Genomic DNA, 23,982 nt, shown 5'->3' with positions numbered 1-23,982 from the left:
GAATGGCCTGGAAACCACAGTGTAAGTGATAACAGGATGAGTGGGGAAGAGCCTCTAAACCATCCCCCCTATTCTCCTAAGTAAGGAGAGATGGTTTCTAATCAATCACCAAGAACTTGGTAGTTACAGGGGGAACAAACCATTGCAGGACTGAAATGATCCCTGATAACAAAACCTCTTAAGGTGAAATTAAGTGATAGTCATTTTTCTTTTTCTTTCTCTCTTCAACAGAAAATATGATGCTGGCATGCTAATTGCGTGAGACAACTCGGCCTGCAGACAGCCACAAAGCACAAAAACAAAACAAAACTCAGAGAAGAAACGAGAATGGTGTTTTCCTGGCGTCTACAAGAAGCGCTTTATTTTTCCTCTGGATTGCTTTTCTAAAAAAACAAAACAAGACAAAAAACAAAACTGAAACAAACATTTAAAGGAACAAGACAAAAAAACTTCAGGTGATACTATTCAAGCATGTTCTTTTATTAAGCGTAGGATGAGAGGAACAAGAGGACATTGAAGCAGGATGCTGAACAGACACACTGAGGGGCTGGGAACCTCCGCGATGGCGTTGTTTCCCGAAACCGTGAGTGAGGAATGGAGGGAGCAGCTTTTTAATCCCCCATCCCCAAAATATCCTGTAAGGGCGCAAGACTTCCTTTCCTGCCTGTCAAGGTATCTAGGGAATGATTTGCAAAATTTGTTATAATCGCTAAAGAATCTTTTGTATGGCTTTGGCCAGGGAGTTGGTGGACCAGTACTTGGTGACCCACTAATTGTGTGTATCCCATCCATTTCTAAGTGTCACCTCCATCTTGGCTGGAACAAGGTTCAGAAGGTCCTCTCTCCAGTAGTTGCCAAGCCCACTCCGACTTGATCAGGCTGAAGGAAATGGTTATCTCCTGGATCAGTGCAGCGAAGGATAAATACTGGCTTTTTTCTTCCCTAAATAGGAGAAAGCCAGCTCCTGGCTACGCTGTGCCTGGGGCGGGGCAGTGGGGCACCAGGCTGTCCTACACGGTGAGAACTGCTCGTGCTTCTACCGAGAGACGAAGAACCTACCGAGCAACTAAGCTTCACTTTCAAGCAGGCCATCACCAGGGAAGCAGAGGGACCCAAGCCTAACCCAGCCCCAGAAAAGACGTATTGTCCCTTTACCCCCAGAATTCCCTGCTTCCCGTTGGTACCTAACGTTTTTCGCCCTGTTGTGACTACTCTTGTATCCTTGACTCTGGCGGATCTGGGTCGGAGGGACATGGAAAGCCCTGGGATGATCAGTTGGAAGGGGTCCAGCGTTGGCAGTTACGCCCGAGCACTCACGAATGGTGGGCATGTGTGCTGATCCTTGCTGAGCGCCCGCTTAGCCGGACGGGCTGCCAAGTCCTTCCTGGATCAGCCTCTCGCTGAGCGCCCACAGGGCCCGGGCCGTGTCTTCGCTCTGGGCTTCCGTCGAGGGCAGGCAGCGGCAGCAGTTGTTGAAGTACATCCCTCCCAGACCCTCCAGTTCCGGGGCGGCAGCACAGTAGACGGTGGTGGCAGCTCCTTGTTGCTGGAAAGCAAAGAACAAAGACCACAGAACGTTTTTTTAACTGGGAATGAGCAAGAGTCTCTCCCCACCTGGTTCAGATGCATCTGGATCTCAGCACGGCCGAGGGTACTGAACTCAAAGCACATGACTGTAAAAGGTATGATGGGACCATCCTGGGAAAACGAGTTCATAAACTCCGCTCGTAAAGCCAGTGTGACTTTTTACACCTCGTATAGGAAAAGGCTTTGAAAACAGACACGTCTATCAGTTAATCACATCAGATGTCTCTTCTGAGCAACGAGAAGAAGATGGGATCCTTTTGAACACGCGAGAACAAATTCATCCCACTTCCTCACTTCTCAAAGCATCATGTCATTTGACACCGAGAAGTTTCTAGAAACTTCTCTCTGAACTAAACCAACCACTCTAATCGTGGCCCATCAGGTAGAAAACCAAGTGGGACTGGTGCCAGATTTTTCCTTATTCGTTGCCCGTGGGGCTGCTAGAGGAAGGGTTTGTGATGCTGTGTTAAAATGTTTGAGACACACGTATACACATATTATTCCCCACCATCACACGTGCCTCATGCAGACAGAAGACACGTTTGTGAGTTTATCCTTATCCTGGAGACCTTTTTATAAGAAGTGTCATATTCAGCCCATACTTGGCAATGGGACCGTGGCTTGGGGGGCCATGTCCTCCCAGCCCCCTTCAAAACGCACGTTGTAATGAGTGCAATTGATCACTTGCGATTGACCTTTTGAGTAGCAGTTGGCGCTGTGGCTAGGGGTGTGTGTGGCGATGGGGCACCATATCATCCGGGCTGACAGAATGCTGTCAGGGATGCTGGAAAGAGGGCAAGAAATCACTTTGCTTTGCAAGCCATAATTAAAGATAATAGGCTGGTGGTCATAGGGAGACACCGTCGGCACGGCTCTCATTTAAAACCAACACAGTTTATCTGGCGTCTTATGATTATTTATGTGCATTACAGCCCTTGCTGCGTCAACTAATTATCAGTTGATAGAGAAGAGGGGTGGGAGGCAGAGGAGGATGGAGAAAGATAACTGGGGATAAGGCCACCATTAGGAAAACATTAAGGACATCTAATTGAGAGGGAAGTGAGTTTCCATCCCCACCCAAAAGCTTACTCTTTTTCTCCCCCTACAGGGTTTAAATTGTGCCCAAGCAGAGAGCTTACTGGAGAGCATCCCCCCCATAGGGTTTGGTTTGCATTCACCATGGTTGTTTCGTATAAGCATCGGGAGCCAAGGTCATTCTGAGAATCAAGGTCTCAAGGTATTATAAATTTTAGGAAAGTACTATAAAGTAGACTTGGGGTTTTTGTTGCAGGGGGGCGGGGGGACATTTATTGAATTTGTCTGAAAACCAAATGGTCGAATACGTTGAAGTGACATGCTTGTGCAGAGGAGGGGGGCGTGGAGTGGGAATGGGACACTTGAGTTCTGATAATGACGGGCTGCTTGACTGTATTGGACAAGACCCTTTGGTCCAAAATTTGAACCCCTGACGTGACTTCGCTTTAACGAAATAGTTATTCGGTGTGTTATTTCCCCAGCCCTCTCACCCATGCCCACTCCCCAAATAGCCAATTGTTTATTTTCTTGGGTTCACCTGTTTCTTTTCAACTTGATTTGTGTGGCTCAGGTCTAATGGACATGAGCCCACGTCATCCAAATGTCCTTTCACTGAATTATTATTCCTAATACCCCTTAGCTTAGCACATTTATCTAACGAATTTCCAGTGGCTTATCTGACTCCCCTGAATCCCATGTGGGGAAAAAAGGCAAGCAAAGCACCTCTAAAGACAAATGGAAGAGCTGAGATGCTCATCTCGCCAACCCAAGCAAATACCATCTTGGCCTCAATTCTTAGCAGATGTCAGGTGGAGATGGTGTTTTGAATAATTTTCTGGATATCTGTTTTCGATTTCCATTTTACTTTGCAACTGCCAAAACCACCAAAGAGTGGTCAGGGCCCTTTGGCATCAGCTCTCAAGTGGTGGGAGAAGCCAGTCAGCTCATTCCTAAATCCAGGCCCCCTCAACCCCACCCCAGAGTGGTTATAGTATCAGCATTCATACATCACAACAAACTGGCCTTTCACAGCTCCACCAATCCCGAGAAAAGATCAAAGTTGGCCACTTGGGAAAGCAACAAACGGAATTCTTCCCAACCCAGTGTAATCTTTTGCCACTCTGACCTTCTAAAATGATAGCATGCTGCACTCTCTTGCATTGTTGGAATGGTATTTTTGCAGAGAAATTCTGCGCTTACATTGATTCAGAATCGAGTTGGTGAGGGAGCCGGGGGGCATGCATTTTCCCTCCATGGAATGTGAAAGCAATTGCAATCGACCTCATTTCATGTAAACCGCCACTTGGCTACCATGCTGAAAAACCATGAAGTTGAGTAAAGCCCAATCTTTTATCAAGAGCCGGCTTTGATTCCTTTGCCACTAGGCTCAGGGTGATACACAGTTTAAGTCTCATCACCAGCGGTGCTGACTCTGTAGAAGAACACAGCACAGCAGGGCACCTGAAAGCAAAGACCACCTTTTCCACTCCGAAGATCAACTGTGCACATTTGGCAAAGAAAGACTGGACCGTGAAGTAGTGACAACATCTTTTCGTCCCAAGCCCACGACCCTTTCGGCTTCTCAGGGAACGCTCTTTTCAGCTGCACCCATGGCAGCCTCTGAGTGACATCTTTATATGAGCAGGTGGGATGACGGTTTAATAACAAGTTCTAATTTGGGGCTCATCAGCTTTTCGGCCTATCACCAGAATGAGATGGAGCCACATTAGGAAATCTCATTAGTAAATAAGCTGGTACTGCTGATACAAGATAAAACATTTTTAAACTGATTGATAGAAGAAAAATTTTTAAAGAGCACTTTCATCACCATCAAATGACTTTCCTGCCACTTTGGGGGGCATCAGTCCGTAATCCAGAAAAAAATGAAAGAGCCCTATCAAGGAAATGACGTTAACAGCAAACAACTCTGTTATAAAATATCTGCCTTGCTGGTTGGCACCACTGCTTACTGATCCATTGTGATAAGATAATAGTAATATAAACACTAGCTGGAGCTGTGGGTTCCCCTCAGCGATTTTTTAAGAACAAATTCATGGGAAGCCTGGAGGCTGCATGCCGTTGCTGATCATGGGAACCAGGGTGGCGACTCTATCCTGTAGCGACGGCAGTGAGTTAGGGTGCGGATCACACGGGGCCGAGGATTTCTGGGAAGCCCAGTAGAATCTTTAATCACGCCTGAATGCCATTTCTGATTTAGTCAAACATGTGCGAGCTGCCAAAGGAGAACTACGCCATCAATCTTTATAGCGTCTGTAAAATTACCCAGGATTCTTGTTTGGGATTAAGTTAAGAGCATCTGGGTAATAAGGGGGTTCATCATTCTCTTTCAGAAATCATTTGTCGGATGAGCGGCACAGTCTTCAACTACAGAAAGGTGGGATTTAGAAAGCAGTTACTGTTCATTTATCGTTGGGGCCCTGAGATCTAAATCATCCATCCTTCCAAAGCCCTTGGTTGGGATGAAATGGTGACGGAGCCGCGTTCCATCAACATTTACGTGATAACCACTAGCCATCAATTTGCAGCTGTCCGCACGGACTCCAAATGAATATTGACTCTTTGCAAGAGAAAGGTACAGGGGTTTCTGATCAACAATCTAGGCTTAAGGAAAAATCCACCCACATGTTAATATTTGTAATGCATTGGTAGGTACTCTAATATAACTTACGTTTTAATAAGGACACATGTTACACAATTATGTTTAGTTTTCAGGTTTCTCTACTTTTAAAATGCATGCTTCTTTAAAAAAGAAAGAATAAATTCCTGTCTTAAAATAGATTTAACTCTGAGACACATAAAAAAGTAGACACACTACCATGGGATAGCTGTATATTCAGTGACTTTGAGAGTAGCAGATGTTCTAAGATTGCTTTCCTACAGACACGTCGGTATCGGGACACTGCACAGCAAATGCTGAGTGAATCAATCTATGCAAAAAGTGGAGTTGAGTAAGGAAAGGCAGCACAGAACTTACACTGGACTTGGAACCCCACGGGCAGGGAAGGAGAACGTCCCTTCTGGAAGCGGGCACTGATGATGGTGCTGAATTCCCGGGACAGAGAAGTTTGCAGGTGTCACAGGAAGAGAAGACAGGTGCCTCTTCGAACCCTCAAAGCTTTCCCTGTTACTCATCTGGGGTCTGTGAGGCAAAGCAAACCATTTCCAAGTGCAGAACTGATGCAACGCCCCGGTGAGTACAGCAGAATCATTTATCCCGGAGCCTTGGCGGAGATGGGGCAGTGAATGCAGGTGCCGTAGGTGGGACTGATGGCCGCCCTCTCAGTCTCTTCATGTCTCCCAATAACCCTCCCCAAAGAGAGTTTTCAGCTACCCTACTGGAAACGTGCGACGCGGTGTCTGTCTCAGGGTTCATCTCCTGAGACTGGGGTGCCTGGAGCACAGCTGTTCTCAGCAATAGGACGGTTTAAATCTCTGATTTGAGAGAAAACAGCAAAGCAAGCTGCTCCAAAAGGTTACGTGTTCCCTACTCACCACTCGTGTGACCACAACCAACCCCTCGCCCTCCTGCCTGGGTGTGGAATTGAGTGCAAATCAATAATATACCGACTTCCGCCAAAATGATGCGAGACGGGAGACGACAGAGAACGTGCCTCGAAAGGACCCTTTTCCTCCACACTGTCGAGCTTTTCTAGTGCGTCGTTGCGTACGGGGACTGTTTAAGTGGTAACGATGGCCAGCATCTCCTGAGAGCTTGCCATTGCTCTGGCACTGTGCAGAAAGCTTTGTAAGCACCATAATCTAACCCGCACACAGCTCTACCAGCTGTGATGATGGGGACGATCATTATCCCCATTTACAGGGAAAGCCTACTTAGTACCAGAGCTCAAAAGCAACTGGTCCAAAAGCCACACAGATCATCACACAGATTGACCCTCCGGAATCCATGCCAGATGCAGTACAAAACCTCCTTCCCAAACTTGCGACACAAATTGGCGGGCTGCCCATTCCCTGTGTCTCCCGTTTGGCTGAAGCTACCTTAGGAGGAGCCCTCTTTCCCTTCTCAGCCAGGCCACGTCTGGCCACAGTGTGGCTGAAAATTAAAGGGATGGGCTGTACGTTTAATTTTTAAAAAACGGGCTGTCATGTGCTCACCTGAGAAATGCTGGGAGGAGATTTTCCCATTGTTGATTCAGGCAGTGAACTAAATTGAAATTAGATCCATTTGGATTAACAAAAATGAAGACCCAGCGCCACCTCAAAAGATCCAAAGGCAAGTGACCCTTAACAAAACCATCACCTGATTCAAAATGCCACCTCCAGGTGCCAGATGGGACCAGCTGTGAACCTACTACTCTTGGACGATCGACTTTTTTTTTCAAAGCGTGAACGGAACCACATCAAAACCAGTGAAACCCCGAGCGATCTCCATCTTATAAATTCACACACGTGTACAATGAATACGGCCTTTTGGAGGATAATATCTGACGTGTTACATCAGGTTTGCAGAGGAAACTGATCGACCTCCCTCTCCTGGCCTCCCCCAATTAATTCCTGAGAAATTAATTCCTGCAAATTCCTAAGAAGTGATTCCTACAAAGGCGTCAAACAATATAGGCTTAGGTACCTGCAAATACTTCTTGTAGATATCATAATAGAACTTTCTTCATAGCCCTCGGGAGTTTTGCTCACAGGCTGCTCTTAGCATTTATTACAGAAGGGAAATCCACTCAATTTCTCAAGTAGAAAAAGTGAAGAGGGTCGGGAAAGCGGATATTTATTTGTTTTTAACTGAGGAGGCTGGAAAAGTCTTCGAGAATGTTCTGGAGAATCCATTTAGATCACATGCAGATCTTAGCCTGACGGAAGAGAATGTGTACCTACCACCATGTGTTTGTTAAGATATTTACCTCTTGCCTCAGGGAAAGAGTTTCTTTGCTAAAGAGGATCACAAACGTGGAAAGCCTCAGAGGTTCCTTTTCAGCTGACTGTCTCTCCCGTGGCAGGTAAAGGAGTACCATTCCCTGGGTGACCTTGGGACACCGGGTTCGATGGCAGTTGCTCTGAAGGAGAGCTAAGCCGTGGGATATACCAGTGCATCACCATCGGTGCAGTGGGTCCTGGCACAGCACACAGCCCCAAAAAGTAGACGGCAGTTTGAGTGAGAGGTGTTTGAGGGGCACAAATGGGACAGAGCTTTCACACAGCAGATGTGCCCACGTCTTGGTTGGGAGAGAATCACGATGACATGGAGGCTTTCTTATTTGCAATTGAGGCACCCCGAATATTATGCCCCCAAATCCACATCAGGCTACAAAGACCATGCTAGTCTCCTTGACAAAAGCCATGAATCTCTAGCAAGACCATTAAGCAGTTTTAAGAGACTGACCTGAAGACCAGGGCAGAACGAGTTGGAAAGTCAGGAGGCTTTGATTCTCGGTGGCTGTGATTCTCTGAGAAATCTTTGTAGGAACAAGCCCAGGGGCTAGTAGGTTCAGGATGGAAAGCTGGAAAGGACTTTTAAAGGCAGAAGAGCATATCTGTGTTTGCTGGCCTTACGTTTGGGGGAGGGGTAGGCAGACACTCCCGACCACCCAAAGAGGTCCAGAGCCATGTTTGTTCTGGAAAGCAAGGCTCCCGAGGATTTTTGCTTAGGCTAATCGGCAGCACTTCAGGGCAGAGTGGCCCTGGGAGGTTTGCAGGACTGTGTTTTCAATTGGCTGAACTGTTCTGAACTTTCCCTTGACATGAATGAGGCCCTCTTCCTACCCCCTTTGTGTTCCAGAATCCTTGCCGTAAACATGGCAGGGGTTCCATGACAGATTGATGGCTGGTCTCAAAAGAGTGAAGGTGGAACATTTAGCATGACTTCATCGTCCTGAGACCTGCTGTTATTTCTAGACGTGCTCTGGTGGAGTGGGAGTCCTCCAAAGGAGGGAAGGGAAAAGGAATGGCTAAGTACAGTCCAGGTGGGTGACATTATTCATGCCTGTTCTACCTTCCTTTTGTGCCAGAGATGTTCTAGAACTGATTGGGCTGGAGAGACGGTCTCATTAAAAATAAGAGAAGACGTTGTTACACCTGGAACAACATCTGTTAGAGCCATGAAAGCATTCCCTGGGCATTCTGTGCTGATACTGCCTGGGCTGCCCACATTGCTTTTCAAGCAGGGAGTTGTCTTGCTGGGCTGGGAAACTGCACTGGGGTATCCACTCTTCCACGGGTTAGTTTGAAATGGCTAAGACAGAAGGATCTGAGAATATGTGCCACCAAAATACGCATCATCCTTCCACCTGGGACAAATCCGATGGCCCGTTCCTGAAATATTCCAACCCGGCCACCTGGACACTAGTGCCGAAGGACTACTGAGTGTTCCTGAGAGCTCAAAGAAGGCATTTAGCTTGTGTTAATTTGGAACGTTTTTACTTCTTTAACCTTGGTTCTAGCTAGCTCTGTATACTGTATATAAATGTATGCCTCTGTATTTGCCATGTATACTGAAATAAACCTTTAAAGTTATCGCCAGGCAGAATGAATGGGTTCAGTTCTAATATGATGGTGCAAAGCATATCTTCACAGTACAAGTGAAACAGACAGCTTCCCCCCTTCCCTTCTTCGGCACAGAATTGCACCACTGAGTTGGCCTGCCACGCTGGCTCTTTTAGAAAACCATAGAGCTGACCATTTTTGTGAGCAGGCAAACCCCAAACAAACAAACAAACAAACAAGCTGTTTGTTGCCATTGTAAGGTTGACGGTTCGTTTACACCTAGGACACAGAGAGAGTCTACGACCTAGTACCGAAAACGCATTGGTGATGGGGGGATAAAAGCCACAGGGTCTTCTCTGATGAGGCCACATGGCATCGTGGTAAGGAATCCACGGACCCTTAACTAACTCTTCCAGCAGCGAATTAAGAGACTGGCATCTACAACAATCAGATCTCACAGGCAGGCCACCCTCCGCGTCCAGCCACACTGTTTCAAGTCAAGTCAAGCACGTCTGCGTTAGGCTTGTGCCTTTTCATAGAGGGCTCTCTGCGACGGATCATTTCTCAGGCTCAAAGAAAGACACTGGCCTTGTTGATATTTCATTTAGAACATACTGCGGAGAGCATCTCATTTATATTACTTCCATAATTAATGGGGAGAGCTTAGGCACTGCCTTTGCACAGACGGATCTCGTCACAGTGGTCGATGGGTAGAGGAGAAACAATAGGTATTTCATTCACCAGCAGCGTGTCGCTAGTTAGTGGGAAATGATCACGTATGCTGTTGCTTTAATTGCCAGGGTAAATAATTCTGCCTCGGTGTAAGGGAACATTTTAAAGCACTTGGTGCAAATAGACTAGAAACAAAACACACACACACACACACACACACACACACACACACACACACAAAATTACCTTGATTATGCAACACCTTAGCATAGAAAGTTACAAAGGTATGTCGTTTTTTAAAATTGCATTCTATCGTGCAAATATTCTCTAAATATGCATGTGCTGACTACTCATCTACTGTATTTTAGGAAATACAATTAGGCCGCCTTTCTCTTCTCCTGTGTAGACTGTAAATACCTGTAGATCTTTCTCTTGCTTCCTTATGTAAATAGATGTAAATACTAACAAGCTCTGCATGCTGATATTCTAGGCAATTTCAGGTACTTTTATAATCTGAAGGCATGTACTTGAAGTGGTTTGTTAAAAGGAAAAAAAAAAAAAAAAAAACCCCACCTCTCTCAAACTCTTGAAAGCTGAATAGAAATTAAAGATTTCTTCCTAGACTGTTGTGGTTTCTTTTGTTTGCCTTCTCCTCTCTCAACAGGGTCCCCCACTTAGGCTCCCTCACCTACTGCCAGGAAAGGGACACCTGGGCATCCACCGGACCCAGGAACAGTGGCTGAACTACGTGGTTTGGGTTTTTACACACTTTCCTTTGGTTTCTCTAAACGACTTCTAGAATCTCAAGGTAGGCGTCTTTGGGTTTTTCTATCGAAAGAATCGGGAGTAAAAATAATAATTTGTACCTATTGTTCCTCTACTACGTACCAAGCACAGGGCTCGAGGCTTTACGGCCCCACAGCCCTAAGAAAGGACCCTGTCAGTCATTCCCATTTCAAAGATGCAGAAACTGAGTCACAGCAAGATGAGCACATGCCTAAAGTGACAAAACCATTAAATGCCTCTCAAACGCCAGTTCTTTCCTGTATACCAAGGGTCAGTAAGTAAACTTTTTCTGCAAAGGGTGACAGAGGAAATATTTTAGGCCCTGTAGGCCCTATGGTCTCTGTCACAACAACTACTCAGACCTGCCACTGTTCTGAAAACAGCCATAGACAACACATACCCCAGTGAACATGGCTGTGTTCCAATAAAACTTTATTTACAAACAAACACCTCTTCCCTACACCCAAAGCTCAGTTACTCTTCAACAGACCATTACTCTTTCCCTTTCGAATACGTTTATGTGTTTGTTTGATGGGGAACTCATTTGATCAACTGAAAAGTCTCCATCTCTTCCTTGTATGTAGCAACACTATTTGCAGAAGCCATGAAGTATTAGGGGAGCAAAAATGAAGACCCTCGAGCTTATAAATCAAACTCTTCCTCAGACAAATCTCACTGCCAGGTTTCAATTTAGTTATCTTTTTGTTTTCATAAATGGGGATGGAGGGAAAAAGAAGTATGAAAGACTAAAAGGTAAAAAGAAAGAAATCAAGCAACACTCACTCACCCTTCAATGAGGGGAAGGAGGCCATTACCTCAGGTATCTATGGAAACCAAGCTGCACGTAAACTTTTTAATGGTTGGAAAACAGCGTTGGCTTTTGAAGATGTTTTTCCCAAGTAGGATGCTTCGGTGTAAATGCATTAATTGACAGTTTCCTTCGGGACTTTTTTATTGAAGTTTCCAAACTAAATTTCACAGCACAAGGAACTCTCTGGGGCCCTTGAAGAATGCTGCAAAGTTAGGGCTTTAGAAAACTGAGCCAGCTCTGGCATCCTGTACAAATCCAAGCCAATTCCCCTATAGAGCGAGTGAAGAAGCAGCCCTCACTGCCTGTAGTTTTCCCTTTTTAAAAGGCCCCCTGCATTCACCTGGGGATGGGAGAGAACCTTTCTAACCTCAGCTGAACAAGAATCAGTATCATCCCTTGAGTCGTGAGGAGAAATGAGAATAAGGAGTGGGAAGAGGAAAGATCTGGGTATTTTTGCAGATTGGGTGGCAGTGTGGGGTGGTGGGAAAAGCCCAGGAGCCGAAGTCTGAGATACGTGAATTCGAGTCCCGACTTTGCCACCTGGCAGCTCTGTGACAAGGCACTGAGCCTCGGTCTCCCCATCTATGAAATGGACATCGTAATAGCCCTTTCACCGGGTTCTTGGGAAGACTGGTTGTAACAACTGGAGATTTCCTGAGTACACCATAGATAGATACTACTTCAATCCTGGCTACAAGTCCGCTTATTAAAAATTTGAAGGAGGAACCATACAGATCAAAATAGCTCATCTGTCCTTCATTTGAGGGACTTAAAAGTAGGGGGGGGGTGGACATTTCTACCTTCTAAGCAAGAAATTCAAGACGCAGTCACTTTTCTCACCAATCTTTACCCAGCATCTCTGGGTACCAGGCTAGCCATGGATTCCACTGCTCTTCTGCTCCCCCGACCACAGCAACCAGAACGAAGTTCACATCCATGAAACTGGGGCACTGACATCTGAACACAGCCACAGTCATGTGTTAAGCGCTGTAAAATTCCAGACTCTGCCCCCTGCCCTGGCCCTTTATACGTATCTACTCTACAACTCCCAACATCCCCGGGCAATGATTCCTACAAAAGGGGATGGACAGAACGATAAGAGAGCAGGTGCAGTTTTGTGGGGTTTTTTTAAGTGCAGTATTCCTTAAAAAACTAAAAACAGAGTTGCCATATAATCCAGCAATCCCACTCCTGGGCATATATCTGGAGAAAACCATAATTCAAAAAGATACATGCACCCCAATGTTCACTGCAGCACTATTCACAATAGCCAAGACATGGAAACAAGCTAGATGTCCATCGACAGATGAATGGATAAAGAAGATGTGGTACATATATACAATGAAATACTACTCAGCCATGAAAAAGAATGAAATAATGCCATTTGCAGCAACATGGATGCAACTAGAGATTATCATACTAAGTGAAGTAAGACAGAGAAAGCCAAATACCACGTGATACCATTTATATGTGGCATCTAAGAAAAATGATACAAACTTATCCACAAAACAGAAACAGACTCACAGACTTCAGAAACAAACTTATGGTTACCAAAGGGGAAATGTGAGGGGAAGGGGTAAATTAGGAGTTTGGGATTAACAGATACATATCACTATATATAAAATAGATAATCAACAAGGACCTACTGTATAGCACAGGGAACTCTACTCAATATTCTGTAATAACCTATATGGGAAAAGATTCTGAAAAAGAATGTTTATATGAATAGGTATAACTAAATCACATAGCTGTACACCTGAAACTAACACAACATTGTGAATCAACTATTCTCCAATATAAAATAAAAATTAAATTTTAAAAAAGTGCAGTAAAAATGTAGAATCTAGGTGTTGGGTAGATGGGTGGTTGCCACATTATTCTTTCAAATTTTCTGTTTGAAAACTTTTGTAATAAAATGTTAGAAAAATACATGGATCCATCCCTGTGGGGTATTAGCCCCATTTTACAGAGGAGAAGACTGAGGCACAGAAGTGGTCTGGACTGGCCTAATGTCCTCCACCTGGTAAGTGGTGACATCCTCTTTGAAATCCATGCCCAGCCGGCTCCAGTGTTGCTTCTATGATGGGCCCCTTTGCATCTCTGTTACACCTTGTAGGGTCAATTAACCCTGTCTCTCTTATTCCACTGGTTGAATTTTTGCCTCCAAGCATGAAAACTGGTTTTCTCACACTCTTCCCGCCAGGCAGGCAGATCCTGGGGCCTCCAACTCAGAGCCCAGAAATCAATTAGCTCAACAGCAAAAGTGACCCGTGTATGAATGGATGTAAATTTGTATCCATTCACCTGGTGGCTGTTTAATTTGGCTTTTGATTCTAATGCAGCTCCTGAAGACGTAGGGTTATTCTCACTCACTGAAAACGTGCCACCAGGTTCAGAAATACTGATGCCCCCCTCCCCCCAGCACGTTGACAGTGCCTGTGATTTGGACCCAAAGCTCTGAGAGAGGGGGACGGGCAGGCTGCGTGGGAGACATGCGCAGTGAAAATCGACCAGCTGCCTGTGGTTGGATGCGGTCACAGGCAGGAGGCAAGGGCTGCTGGCGTCTGGGCTGCAAGAGATGGTTGGATGGGAAACTCTCTGGCCTGAGCTGTCCTCCAGCTCAGACTCCCCCCTTCTAGCTGTGGCAAATTCCACATTCCGACTTTTAGCAGCTAAAAGACAACTTCAGCCCAATCCCAACGATTTCGGCAGGGAGCCCAGGCCGCCCTAAATCCAGGTGTAAACTTTTCTATTGGTCGGAAATTCTCCTCCTAGCCGACCCACCTCTCCCGCTTTCCCTTCCAACCCCGGGAGAGATGAAACCTACACATCATCCTCCGGCCTTCCCTCTAGAAACTCGCCAGTCACCTGCCCCAGCGCCTCCCCTTTAGCCATTGCCCAACCCAGGTACAGTCACGTCAGTCATCTCCCAGCCCCTTAATCATCTCCCTGCCAAACCCATCCTGAGTTCTTCATGTCCTGGCCCGGTGAGTATGAGACTTGACAGCCGCCTTAGGGAGGGTTAGTCCGGCCCGGGCTGTAATAGCCAACGACAGCAACAAAGCGGTAACGATCGTGGTAACGGCTGCTGGTCACCGAGAGCCTGTTCCGTGCCAGGGACCCATTATTACTCCTGATCCTCACAACCACGTCGCCAGGTGGGTATTACTGTCGAGGCTATGAGGGAGGTGAGGTAACTCACAGCCGGGTGCCTGGAAAGTGATGGAGCCAAGATGCAAACTGAGTCTGTCTTGGTTCAAAGCCCCTGTTCTCGTTCATGGCTAATGCCCGCTCTGACCCCACACCCCGTTCACTGCAGGGCGTCCTGGGATTATGCGTAAACATGCAAACGTAGCGCCATCAGGCTAGGTACATATTCCCTCCCTGGCCACGTCCCCGTCCACAGAGCCTCGGGGACCTTCTTCCTCTTCCCTGAGCTCCATGTCTTGGTCCTTTGACCCCCGGCTGCTGGTCCAGCGTCCTCAAGTCTGGGGGTACCGTTTCTGCCTGCATGTGGTTTTGGACAATACCCCAGAAGGGGTCCGACGCCCCTCCCCTGCCCTGTTCCTCTTCTGCAAATTGCTTCTCATGCAAAGGAGAGGTCTTGGAAGGCGGCAGGGCTCGGGTTTATGGTTGGGCGTTTGTGGGCTGTCCGGCTGCATCCCGCCAGGGCGGGCTCACCACCAGCCAACAGCAGTTAAACTCTCCTGCCCTCGCAGTTCAGAGAAATGCTGACCTCAGGATAACGGGGGACACCGAGGGACACCTCAGTCTGCTTTTTCTTCCCCCCCTCTGGCTGCCACACCTGATGGGATTCCTCCTCTCACAACTGCCTGGCTTGTAAAAAGGAAGATGCATAAATAAGTTAGTAGCTACCAAGCCAGGTGTCAGCGGGGATACAGCCAGTCGTGGAGCTGGCCGTCAAACTGTCGAGGTGGATGAAAAACCTGTCCTCTACCATCTGTGCCCTCTGGATTCCTAATCGAATGACTTTACGAGGCAGTCCCCTAATGTATGAATCCCATACGGGGCATGGATACCTTCTATCGCACTTTCTAGGTGCTGAGCCCTACAGTTTTTGCTGAATTCTTGCCAGAGCCCTGTGGAGGCATCATTACGCCCATTTTATTTACAGGGAAACTGAGGCTCAAGCAAGTGAAATGACTTAGGAACAGGTCATTCTTGTTCATTAAATTCTGATTGTGATGAGCATCCCTCAAGCTAAGGGACGCACGTGCCTCTAATGCTTCCAGGAAGCGTCCACACTTTGCATCCGCTCTCCCCAGTTATAGGCAGGGTCCTGAAGCCCACAGAGGCAAAGGTCAAGGGGCAAAGTGGCAGAGTCAGAGGCTGAGCCCAATCACTGGGACTCCAGACCCTGCTCTGAGCACTGGCACCAGGGTAAACGGGGATCTGTTCACAATCCAAGGGCCGCAGGAGTATTCTTGCACATCTGTAGGTCACGATTTTGCACAATCATCATAGTAGATCTTTCCACAACAAGGCGTAGCTAATACTTGAATGTAGTGCCGGGATCTAAACCCAGATCGGCCTGACTCCAGACCTCATGATTTCCCTGGCTCACTGGGAACTGTGCTCCCTGTGAGTTCAGCATCCTTGAAAACAGCACACTCGTTGCCTTAGGTCCTTTGTACAACAAGTGGAATCCATATATGATGACAAGTAGACCCATCTACCCTCAAGATGTCTCTCATTTAGGGACACAGGATCTGGGACCCTCCAGGGCTGTGGGTGGGAATAAGAGGATACAGGAAGAGGGAATGGAGACCAGGTAGGTAGGGTACCACGGAGAAGAGAATTCCACTCCTGGGCACATATCCAGACAAAACTCTAATCCAAAAAGATACATGCACCCCCTACGTTCAAAGCAGCACTATTCACAATAGCCAAGACACGGAAACAACCTAAATGTCCATCGACAGAGGAATGGATAAAGAAGATGTGGTACATAAATACAATGGAATACTACTCAGCCATAAAAAAAGAATGAAATTATGCCACTTGCAGCAACATGGATGCAACTAGAGATTATCATACTAAGTGAAGTCAGAAAGAGAAATACCATATGATATCACTTATATGTGGAATCTAAAATATGACACAGGGACTTCCCTGGTGGCGCAGTGGTTAAGAATCCACCTGCCAATGCAGGGGACACCGGTTCGAGCCCTGGTCCGGGAAGATCCCACATGCCGCGGAGCAACTAAGCCCGTGCGCCACAACTACGGAGCCTGCGCTCTAGAGCCCACAAGCCACAACTACTGAGCCCGTGTGCCACAACTACTGAAGCCCGCACGCCTAGAGCCCGTGCTCCGCAACAAGAGAAGCCACCACAGTGAGAAGCCCACGCACCGCAACAAAGACCCAACGCAGCCAAAGATAAATTAAGTAATTAATTAAAAGAAATAAAATAGAATATGACACAAATGAACCCATCTACGAGACAGAAACACGGACATAGAGTGCGAACTGGTGGTTGTCAAGGGGGAGGGGGCTGGCGGAAGGATGGAGCGGGAGGTTGGGGTGAGCAGATGTGAGCTTTTATATACAGAATGGATGAACAACAAGGTCCTACTGTACAGCACAGAGAACTACGTTCAATATCCTATGACAAACCATAAGGGAAAAGAATATAAAAAAAAGAATGTATATATATGTATAACTGAGTCATTTTGCTGTACAGCAGAAATTAACACAACACTGTAAATCAACTATACTTCAATTAAAAAAAAAAAAAGAGGATATGGGAGGAGGGAATGGAGACCGGGTAGGTAGGGTACCAGGAAGAAGAGGGGACAGGGCGCCTCATGGGACTGGACATCTCAGGACAGTGAATTGTTATTTTTCAGGTGTTAATGGAAGCTGGGCTTATACAGGCTCAGAATTGACTTCTCTGGTCCAGCATCACAAGCCTGGGGAGCGGAGATAACCCTCTGGTTATCCCGAACATAGAGTTAGGGCATGTGTTCTTAAGCTGAGGGTCCCTTGGTTCGGTCTGGTCACCGACAGGAGGGGGCGCAGAGAAGAGAATGGCGTGCATTCACATCGCACTCCGCTGACTTCAGCGAAGGTGCCAGACCTCCAAACTGCTTTTGGTTTCGTCACTTCCTCAAACGGACGCACAAACAGGTCCCTAACGATCACACTGCCCGAGAAGAATCTGTCCTAGAACTCAGTGATGTCACTGTCCCCCCGTTCAAAGAGAATATTTTAAACAAAGATAGCTTTACCACCCGCGTTAACCAAACCTTTTCCCTATGGGAGGAATAGCATTTTCAAATAAGAAACAGAAACCAGCGATGTAAGGAAAGGAAAAAGAATGAAATTTTCTTTTCCTTCTCAACTGCAATCCCTGACGCAGGTATATCTAGACGATCAGGTGAACCCCACCAACTGGTTTTGCTCTAGGAGTCCGTGTACCACCACCTGGATGGTTTCCCAGGAACACGGCATTTCTCCGATCAGATGTAACTATTATCCCCCCTCAGGGCCGGCTCCTTTGTGAGGTACAAGGTCCTACCTTAGACGAGCTGACCTACCTTTCTAGCTTTCTCTTCCCCCTGCCCTCTGTCCTGCACCCCACTTACATGAACAGACTCTAAAGTGAGAGAGAGGTGGCTTCCCAGTCAGCCTGTGACACTGTAGTTGATACTGTGGTGTGCTACCCAGAAGCCCGTTCTGAGCCAGGAGGCGCTCATCTCCCCAGCTGCTGGACTGCCGTTTGCCGACGGCAGGATCCCTTCTTAGGAAGTGCCTTCGGCTAGAGGGAGCTGCCTCGCCCAAGGAGGAGGCAGCCACATCAATGACTGCCTGGTCTCTTTGTCCCAGTTCAGGACATCTCCGCAGGGTCACCCTGGCTTTAGTCTCCTCGGCACTGGCTGAAGGGTCTGTTGCTCCTACATCACAGCTCAGTCCTCCCCCTGCCCCACACTGCTGGCCACGCTGCTCTCCTACAGGCGTGGGTCCCCAGAGCACAACCCGACGAGCCTCACGCCCATCTCGGCTGTGGACTTGGCCTCCTGGGGCACCCAAGCTACAAGAAACAACGGCTGGGTGACTTTGAGACATACACTTAACCACTCTGAGCCCACTTCCTCATCTGTAAACTTGAGTTGCTGGTATACAGACAGCGTAATTTCGATAACTAAGTCAGACTGTGTATGTAGCGTATTTACGCGGAGCTGGCACGTAACACTCAGCAGATAAAGGCAGGGTGGGTGTAGTGGAAGTAGCGGCAGCTGTCACGAACGCTCTCTGCCTGCGTGATCCCTGCTCATCCTTCAGTGTCGGGGATATGTCATGGTCCAAAGAGCATAGATTTGGGGTGGGGGGCGTCTGTGTAGACGTGGTAGATTCAACTCAGGCATTTTTATCGGCCCTCCCTGCAGAAAGAAACTCGATTACCAGTGTACTAAAGGGAAAAAAGTGTTTAATTCAGTGATCGAGAAACATCAACAAAAACAAAAAAATTGGAAGATGGGAAGCAGATGGAGAAGCGTGAACTCCTGACTCAGCAGAGCGATGTGTACAGAAGAGGAAGGCACCGAGCGATGCGCCAGCTCCCATCACAGAACTCGGGAACTAAGAGGATGGGGCAGAGGTTGGGAATGGGAGGAAGAGAACTGGGAAGGCTGGAGGCACCGTACGTGATGTCTGAGCAGACTTCTCATGCGGGGCAGGCGACAACTCCCATCTTTACCAAGTTCAGGGTCACCTCCTATGTGAGTTTCTACCAGACACCTCTCCTGACCTTAACTCTCCGTCCCGAATCCTATTACGTAGCTGGGTGTGTGCTGTCAGACTCCGACCTCATTGACATGGCCCAAGCCAGTGCCTGGCACACAGTAGGTAGCTAACAAAATATTTCTAAAGAGATGAATGGGTATCTGATCGAATATCCTTTGCAGGGCAGAGGAAAAGTAAATCAACAAAACTCAGTTGCTACATAAACACTAAGAGTGGTCAAATTATTTCCTTTCCAAATTATTGTTGGTATGGTTTCAATACCGTTGTTCTCTGCAAGTTATGACTCACGGGAAAGCTACATTTATATTTTGCTTACGACTTGCCAGACACTGATCTAAGCTTGCTCTGTCTGTTTCAACACACACACACACACACACACACGTTGAGTCCTCGCAAAAACCCTGTGAAAGAGGGACTTCTCTGGTGGCGCAATGGTTAAGAATCCGCCTGCCAATGCAGGGGACACGGGTTTGAGCCCTGGTCCGGGAAGATCCCACATGCCGTGGAGCAACTAAGCCCGTGCGCCACAACTACTGAGCCCACATGCCACAACTACTGAGCCCGCATGCCACAACTACTGAAGCCCGCAAGCCTAGAGCCCGTGCAACGAAGAGCAGCCCCCGCTCGCCGCAACTAGAGAAAGCCCGCGTGCAGCAGCAAAGACCCAACGTGGCCAAGATAAATAAAGAAAGAAACCCTGTGAAACAGATTTGTTACTATGCACCCCATTTACAGAAAACTGAAGCACAGAGGGATTAAGAAACTTGCTCAGGTCGACACAATTAGGAAGTGGCAGAGCTGGGGTTCAAACACATGCCCTGTTACTCCAGGGGCCATTCGAGCACAGGAGGTGAGGAGCTAGAGGGTGCTTCTGCAGGTCCCGGGGAGCTTTCTTTCGCCCCTGAATGTGCTTTCCAGGTGCAGATTGCTGCGAGGCTCCTGGCCCATGGGGTTAGTTAGCTGTCGCCTGCAGACATTTTTGGGGTGAAGGAGAAATAGGCTTGACAGCTGCCTCTGGACTCCGGCCTCTCTATAGCTGGAGAACTGTCCAGAGTCGGATGCCAGAAGGAGAGGAGACACAGTCTCATGGAAGCCCTTGGCATCTGGATGTCACCTTTTACCCCTGGCAAACGGGTGATGCCGAAGGACTGTGCCCTCTACTAAGCAGAGGGCGTGGCTTGAGGAAATCAGCAGAGCCTGGTCCTGGGTAAGCGGACTCTTGGGAAAGAACTGACGGGTGCCACATCCACAGGGATTTTGTGGTAGGTTGTAGATCAGGTGCAAGAGTGAGCTCGGGTCCAGGTATTTAGAAGTTAAGCCACACAACTCCAGCTTCTCCCCAGATTCCAGCCCTTTGAAGGGGGGCTGGCTTTGTAATCTCGCAACTATGAGTTCTTACAACCCTCCCAGGCACTAACTCTTACCTCCCCTTTACAGGGCCCCTGTGGGTAGGCAATGGGTATGCAGGGGTACTAGAACTTGGATGTGACCTTTGCTCTATCCCATTCTAGAGCCTGTGCTTTCTAGTCTGTATTTTGAGATTCCAGCAGAAAGCACCAGAAGAAGAAATGGAGAGCATTTGCCTTGACCCTGTATCAGAGAGGCTAGAGACGGCAGGAAAGTCGCAACCCTTGAGTGATTCCCAGCCACGGAGACCAACTTCTGTCCACTATTCAAGAGCCAAAGTCACAGAAAGATATGAAGGTCAAGGAGTAAATGGTGACCTTTCCTTAATTCACCTTCTTCCCAGTCACTGAATCCTTCACCTCAGTCCTGCAGCCACATGAGGAAATTGGAGCTCAGAGAGGTTAAGCAACTTGCCCAAGGACACACAGACAGTAAGTGGCAGATTGGAATTCAAATGTGAAAAGGGATGGATGGGTTCTTCTCACTGTTCTGTCTCTCTCGTAGTGAGAATTAGGCAAAGGGGGTGGACCCCACACAGGAAATCAAAAGTATACGAAACAGAAGTGAGAGGAAGGCTGTCCTCATAAACAGAGAGCCACGTGGATCAGCTTTGGTGGTGCTTCTGAATCACTGTGCTACCTCAAAAGAAATCTTTCCACCCTAAACCTTCCCTTGCTCAACAGAGACCTTACCAGGTATGACCTCACGTCTCTTTCAGCTGTCAAATCATTTCTTGCACGATATAGATGAGGCCACAAATTCCAACAGACGATAAGCTCCTTGCAATTGAGATTTTTATACACACACGTCTCTCCAACATTTAGCACCGGACCTGGCATATAGAGGTACTTAGTAACCATGTGATGAATAAATGAATGAGTGAATGAATGAATAACTGAACTAATAACTGAACAGATGTTTGGGGGGACTTTTTGCCCCAATGTACCCCAAAAGCAGGCAGATTGTAGAAATGACTCACCAGTGGCTACCCAGACTTGAAAAATACACATAGTCCTTATTAAAACTGGCAGGAACAATCTCGGTCCTGAGAGCAGAGCTCCCAGCCCAGCTAATATTACACGAGGTGTTAACTACATTATCTGGAAATAACCGATGACTAATTCCCCACCCCTTATCTTGAGGAGAAGAAAATTGTCTTGAGCACGAATGCCCCAGATTCCTGGTCAGTTTATGTAAGGCATTTCAAGTGATTGCACTATTTTAAGCCATTTTTAGCTTAAATCACCTGATGTGTGGTGAGCCCAGAAAACCTGATCTCTTGCTCTCTGAAACTCCCTGTTTTTCCACTGATTTTGTTTAAATGACTTACTGCACCCTAAGTACTTTTCCATTGAAGGCTGGGCTTAGAAGTACACATCCCCAGGACTATGTGATTTTTTAAAGAGACGATTTATTTTGTGGATTTTCCAGCATCATCTCTCTCCCTCGGCTCGAAGCTCTATTACATTCCCACATTCACCCAGGTCAAGGGTGGGTGGTATTTATTCTTTATCATGGCCTATTTGGTGGTTTTGTCGATTGAAAACTTTTCTGCCCAGTCTAAATAGGATTTGACTGAAACCGTCTGCCAATGACATCTCAAATGATCCTTGGTGATTGAGCAAGAAATGAACTTCCCAAAGACCTTCATCTAGCTAGAAGTATAAAAACTGGGCTTTTATCAAGTAGCTGGAAAGGAAAGGAGATCCTTTTCTTTCGGCGGTGATAGCTACTTTTAAATAAACAGAAATATGCACAGAAAAGTCAGGGCGTTCTGATTGCCATCTGCAATCCTGACAGCCTTTTCTTCTCATCAACAGAGGGGCTGCTTTGTTTGCCACCCTCCCCCTCCCCCCGCCCCGAGGATCTTATTAGAGACACATCACCTTTGGTGTATCTACTACTTTGTTCCAACATGTAGGCAAATGAGAGACGGAGCCACAATTCAAAACATTTAGGTAACACCAACTAGTTCATCTTCTTATTCAAGGGTCCTCCAACTTTCTTTATCAAAGGGCAGGCAGTATTTGGGGCTTGCAACACTGGAAGGTTACAGCTATTCAGCAGCCCACCCTGCTCTGTGGTGCCAGAGCAGCCGGGGACAATATATCAACAAACAGGCATGGCCGTGAGCCAATAAAACTTTATTGACAAAAACAGACAGCTGGCAGGATTTGGCCTGAGGCCATGGTTTGCCCTCCCATTTCTACCTAATACCAACGACTTAATCATCGCAGTAATACCAACGAGTTTATCTTCTAAATGATTTCCCTCTCTTGACAAAATGGACTTGATGTGTGACTGAACTTTCATGCTAGTTTAATCCAGGAAATGTGTTGCTAAGCCCCTTGCCAGAGGCCTGAATATCCAGACACATCAATAAGTCCTGTGGTCTTTGGAATTCAAATCCAGACCTCAGTCAGGAATCCGTGCCTCATGGTTCCACATTAACTCTTGTGCATTTTTCCCGTTAAAAAAAAACAACAAAAAAACTTGCTATGAAATCATTTCCATGGAAAGATAACATAATGAAGCAATCAAATGCCTCCAAAGGAATACATCTTTATCCTTTGTCACCTCACTCGGGGTCTGTGTCCTAAAGCTACAGAGAGAAGAAGACCACTTGGACACTTTTAAAGAGGTCAACTTCTGAGAAAAATCACTCAGGTCTCATCAATTGCAAAACGCCAAAGAATCATCCCCCCACCCCCTGCGGGGGCGAGCACATAACAATTTTCTGCGCCTAAAATGTCAGCACAGCCAAGCGAATCAGAACAGCAGGATCAAAGCCCTTTTCTCACATTCTTCATCTCTCCTTTTAACATCTATTGTAAAAGGAGAACGGCGATCCCCTTAGATTGGAACACGAATTAGTCTGACTAATTATTCCTGGAGAAATATGCTTTCCTGATAGATGCCTTTTCAGTACGCTCCGTTTTTCAGAAAGTTAATGCTATTTTGGAAGAGCATGAACTACGCTGGCCACAGAAAGCCTGGAGCTCTGGTCCCATCTCTTGCCCTATGTTTATACGGAGAAAACTTTCTCTCTGAATCTATCTATATATATATATATATATATATATATATATATATATATATATATATATGTTTTTTTTTTCTTTCCTTTTTCACCTGCAGGCCTTTGTCAATTCTTCCACGTAGAATCCGAAAACTTTCCACTATGTGTCACGATATAGATTTGGATGCAATAAAGACTATCATTATTGAGCATTTATGAGAAATAGTATTTTCCCTCTGGTGCGGGCTGGCTCGGCTGTTCACACACAGGTGTGAATCCAAATGCCTCCAGCTCACCTTGGCACTGGCAAAGCAAAGGAACAACAGAGGTGACAAGTGAGAGAGCTGAGCGTGACCCGGGAAAAGCAAACACTGATCCCCGTCGGTGTCTCTAGAGAGCCGTGTGGATTTGGAGGAGAATCTGGAAATAA

At 46.8% G+C, this 23,982-nt stretch overlaps 1 protein-coding gene across 1 annotated transcript in view; it reads right to left on the bottom strand.

Annotated features, from left to right (window-relative positions):
- Window positions 1–450: 450 nt before the first annotated feature.
- WWOX (WW domain containing oxidoreductase) overlaps window positions 451–23,982 on the bottom strand; it is a 967,168-nt gene continuing 943,636 nt past the window's right edge. The window contains exon 9 of the mRNA XM_059903718.1: window positions 451–1,546. Within this exon, the coding sequence (XP_059759701.1) occupies window positions 1,358–1,546 (189 nt within the window). The 3' untranslated portion in view covers window positions 451–1,357. The remainder of the gene's footprint in view (window positions 1,547–23,982) is intronic.

The sequence above is a fragment of the Balaenoptera ricei genome, chromosome 19, assembly GCF_028023285.1.
Source record: "Balaenoptera ricei isolate mBalRic1 chromosome 19, mBalRic1.hap2, whole genome shotgun sequence".
In the NCBI taxonomy this organism is placed as follows: Eukaryota; Metazoa; Chordata; class Mammalia; order Artiodactyla; family Balaenopteridae; genus Balaenoptera; species Balaenoptera ricei.
The sequence above is the reverse complement of the archived record's forward strand: the minus strand, read 5'-3'. Positions and strand labels throughout refer to the sequence as shown.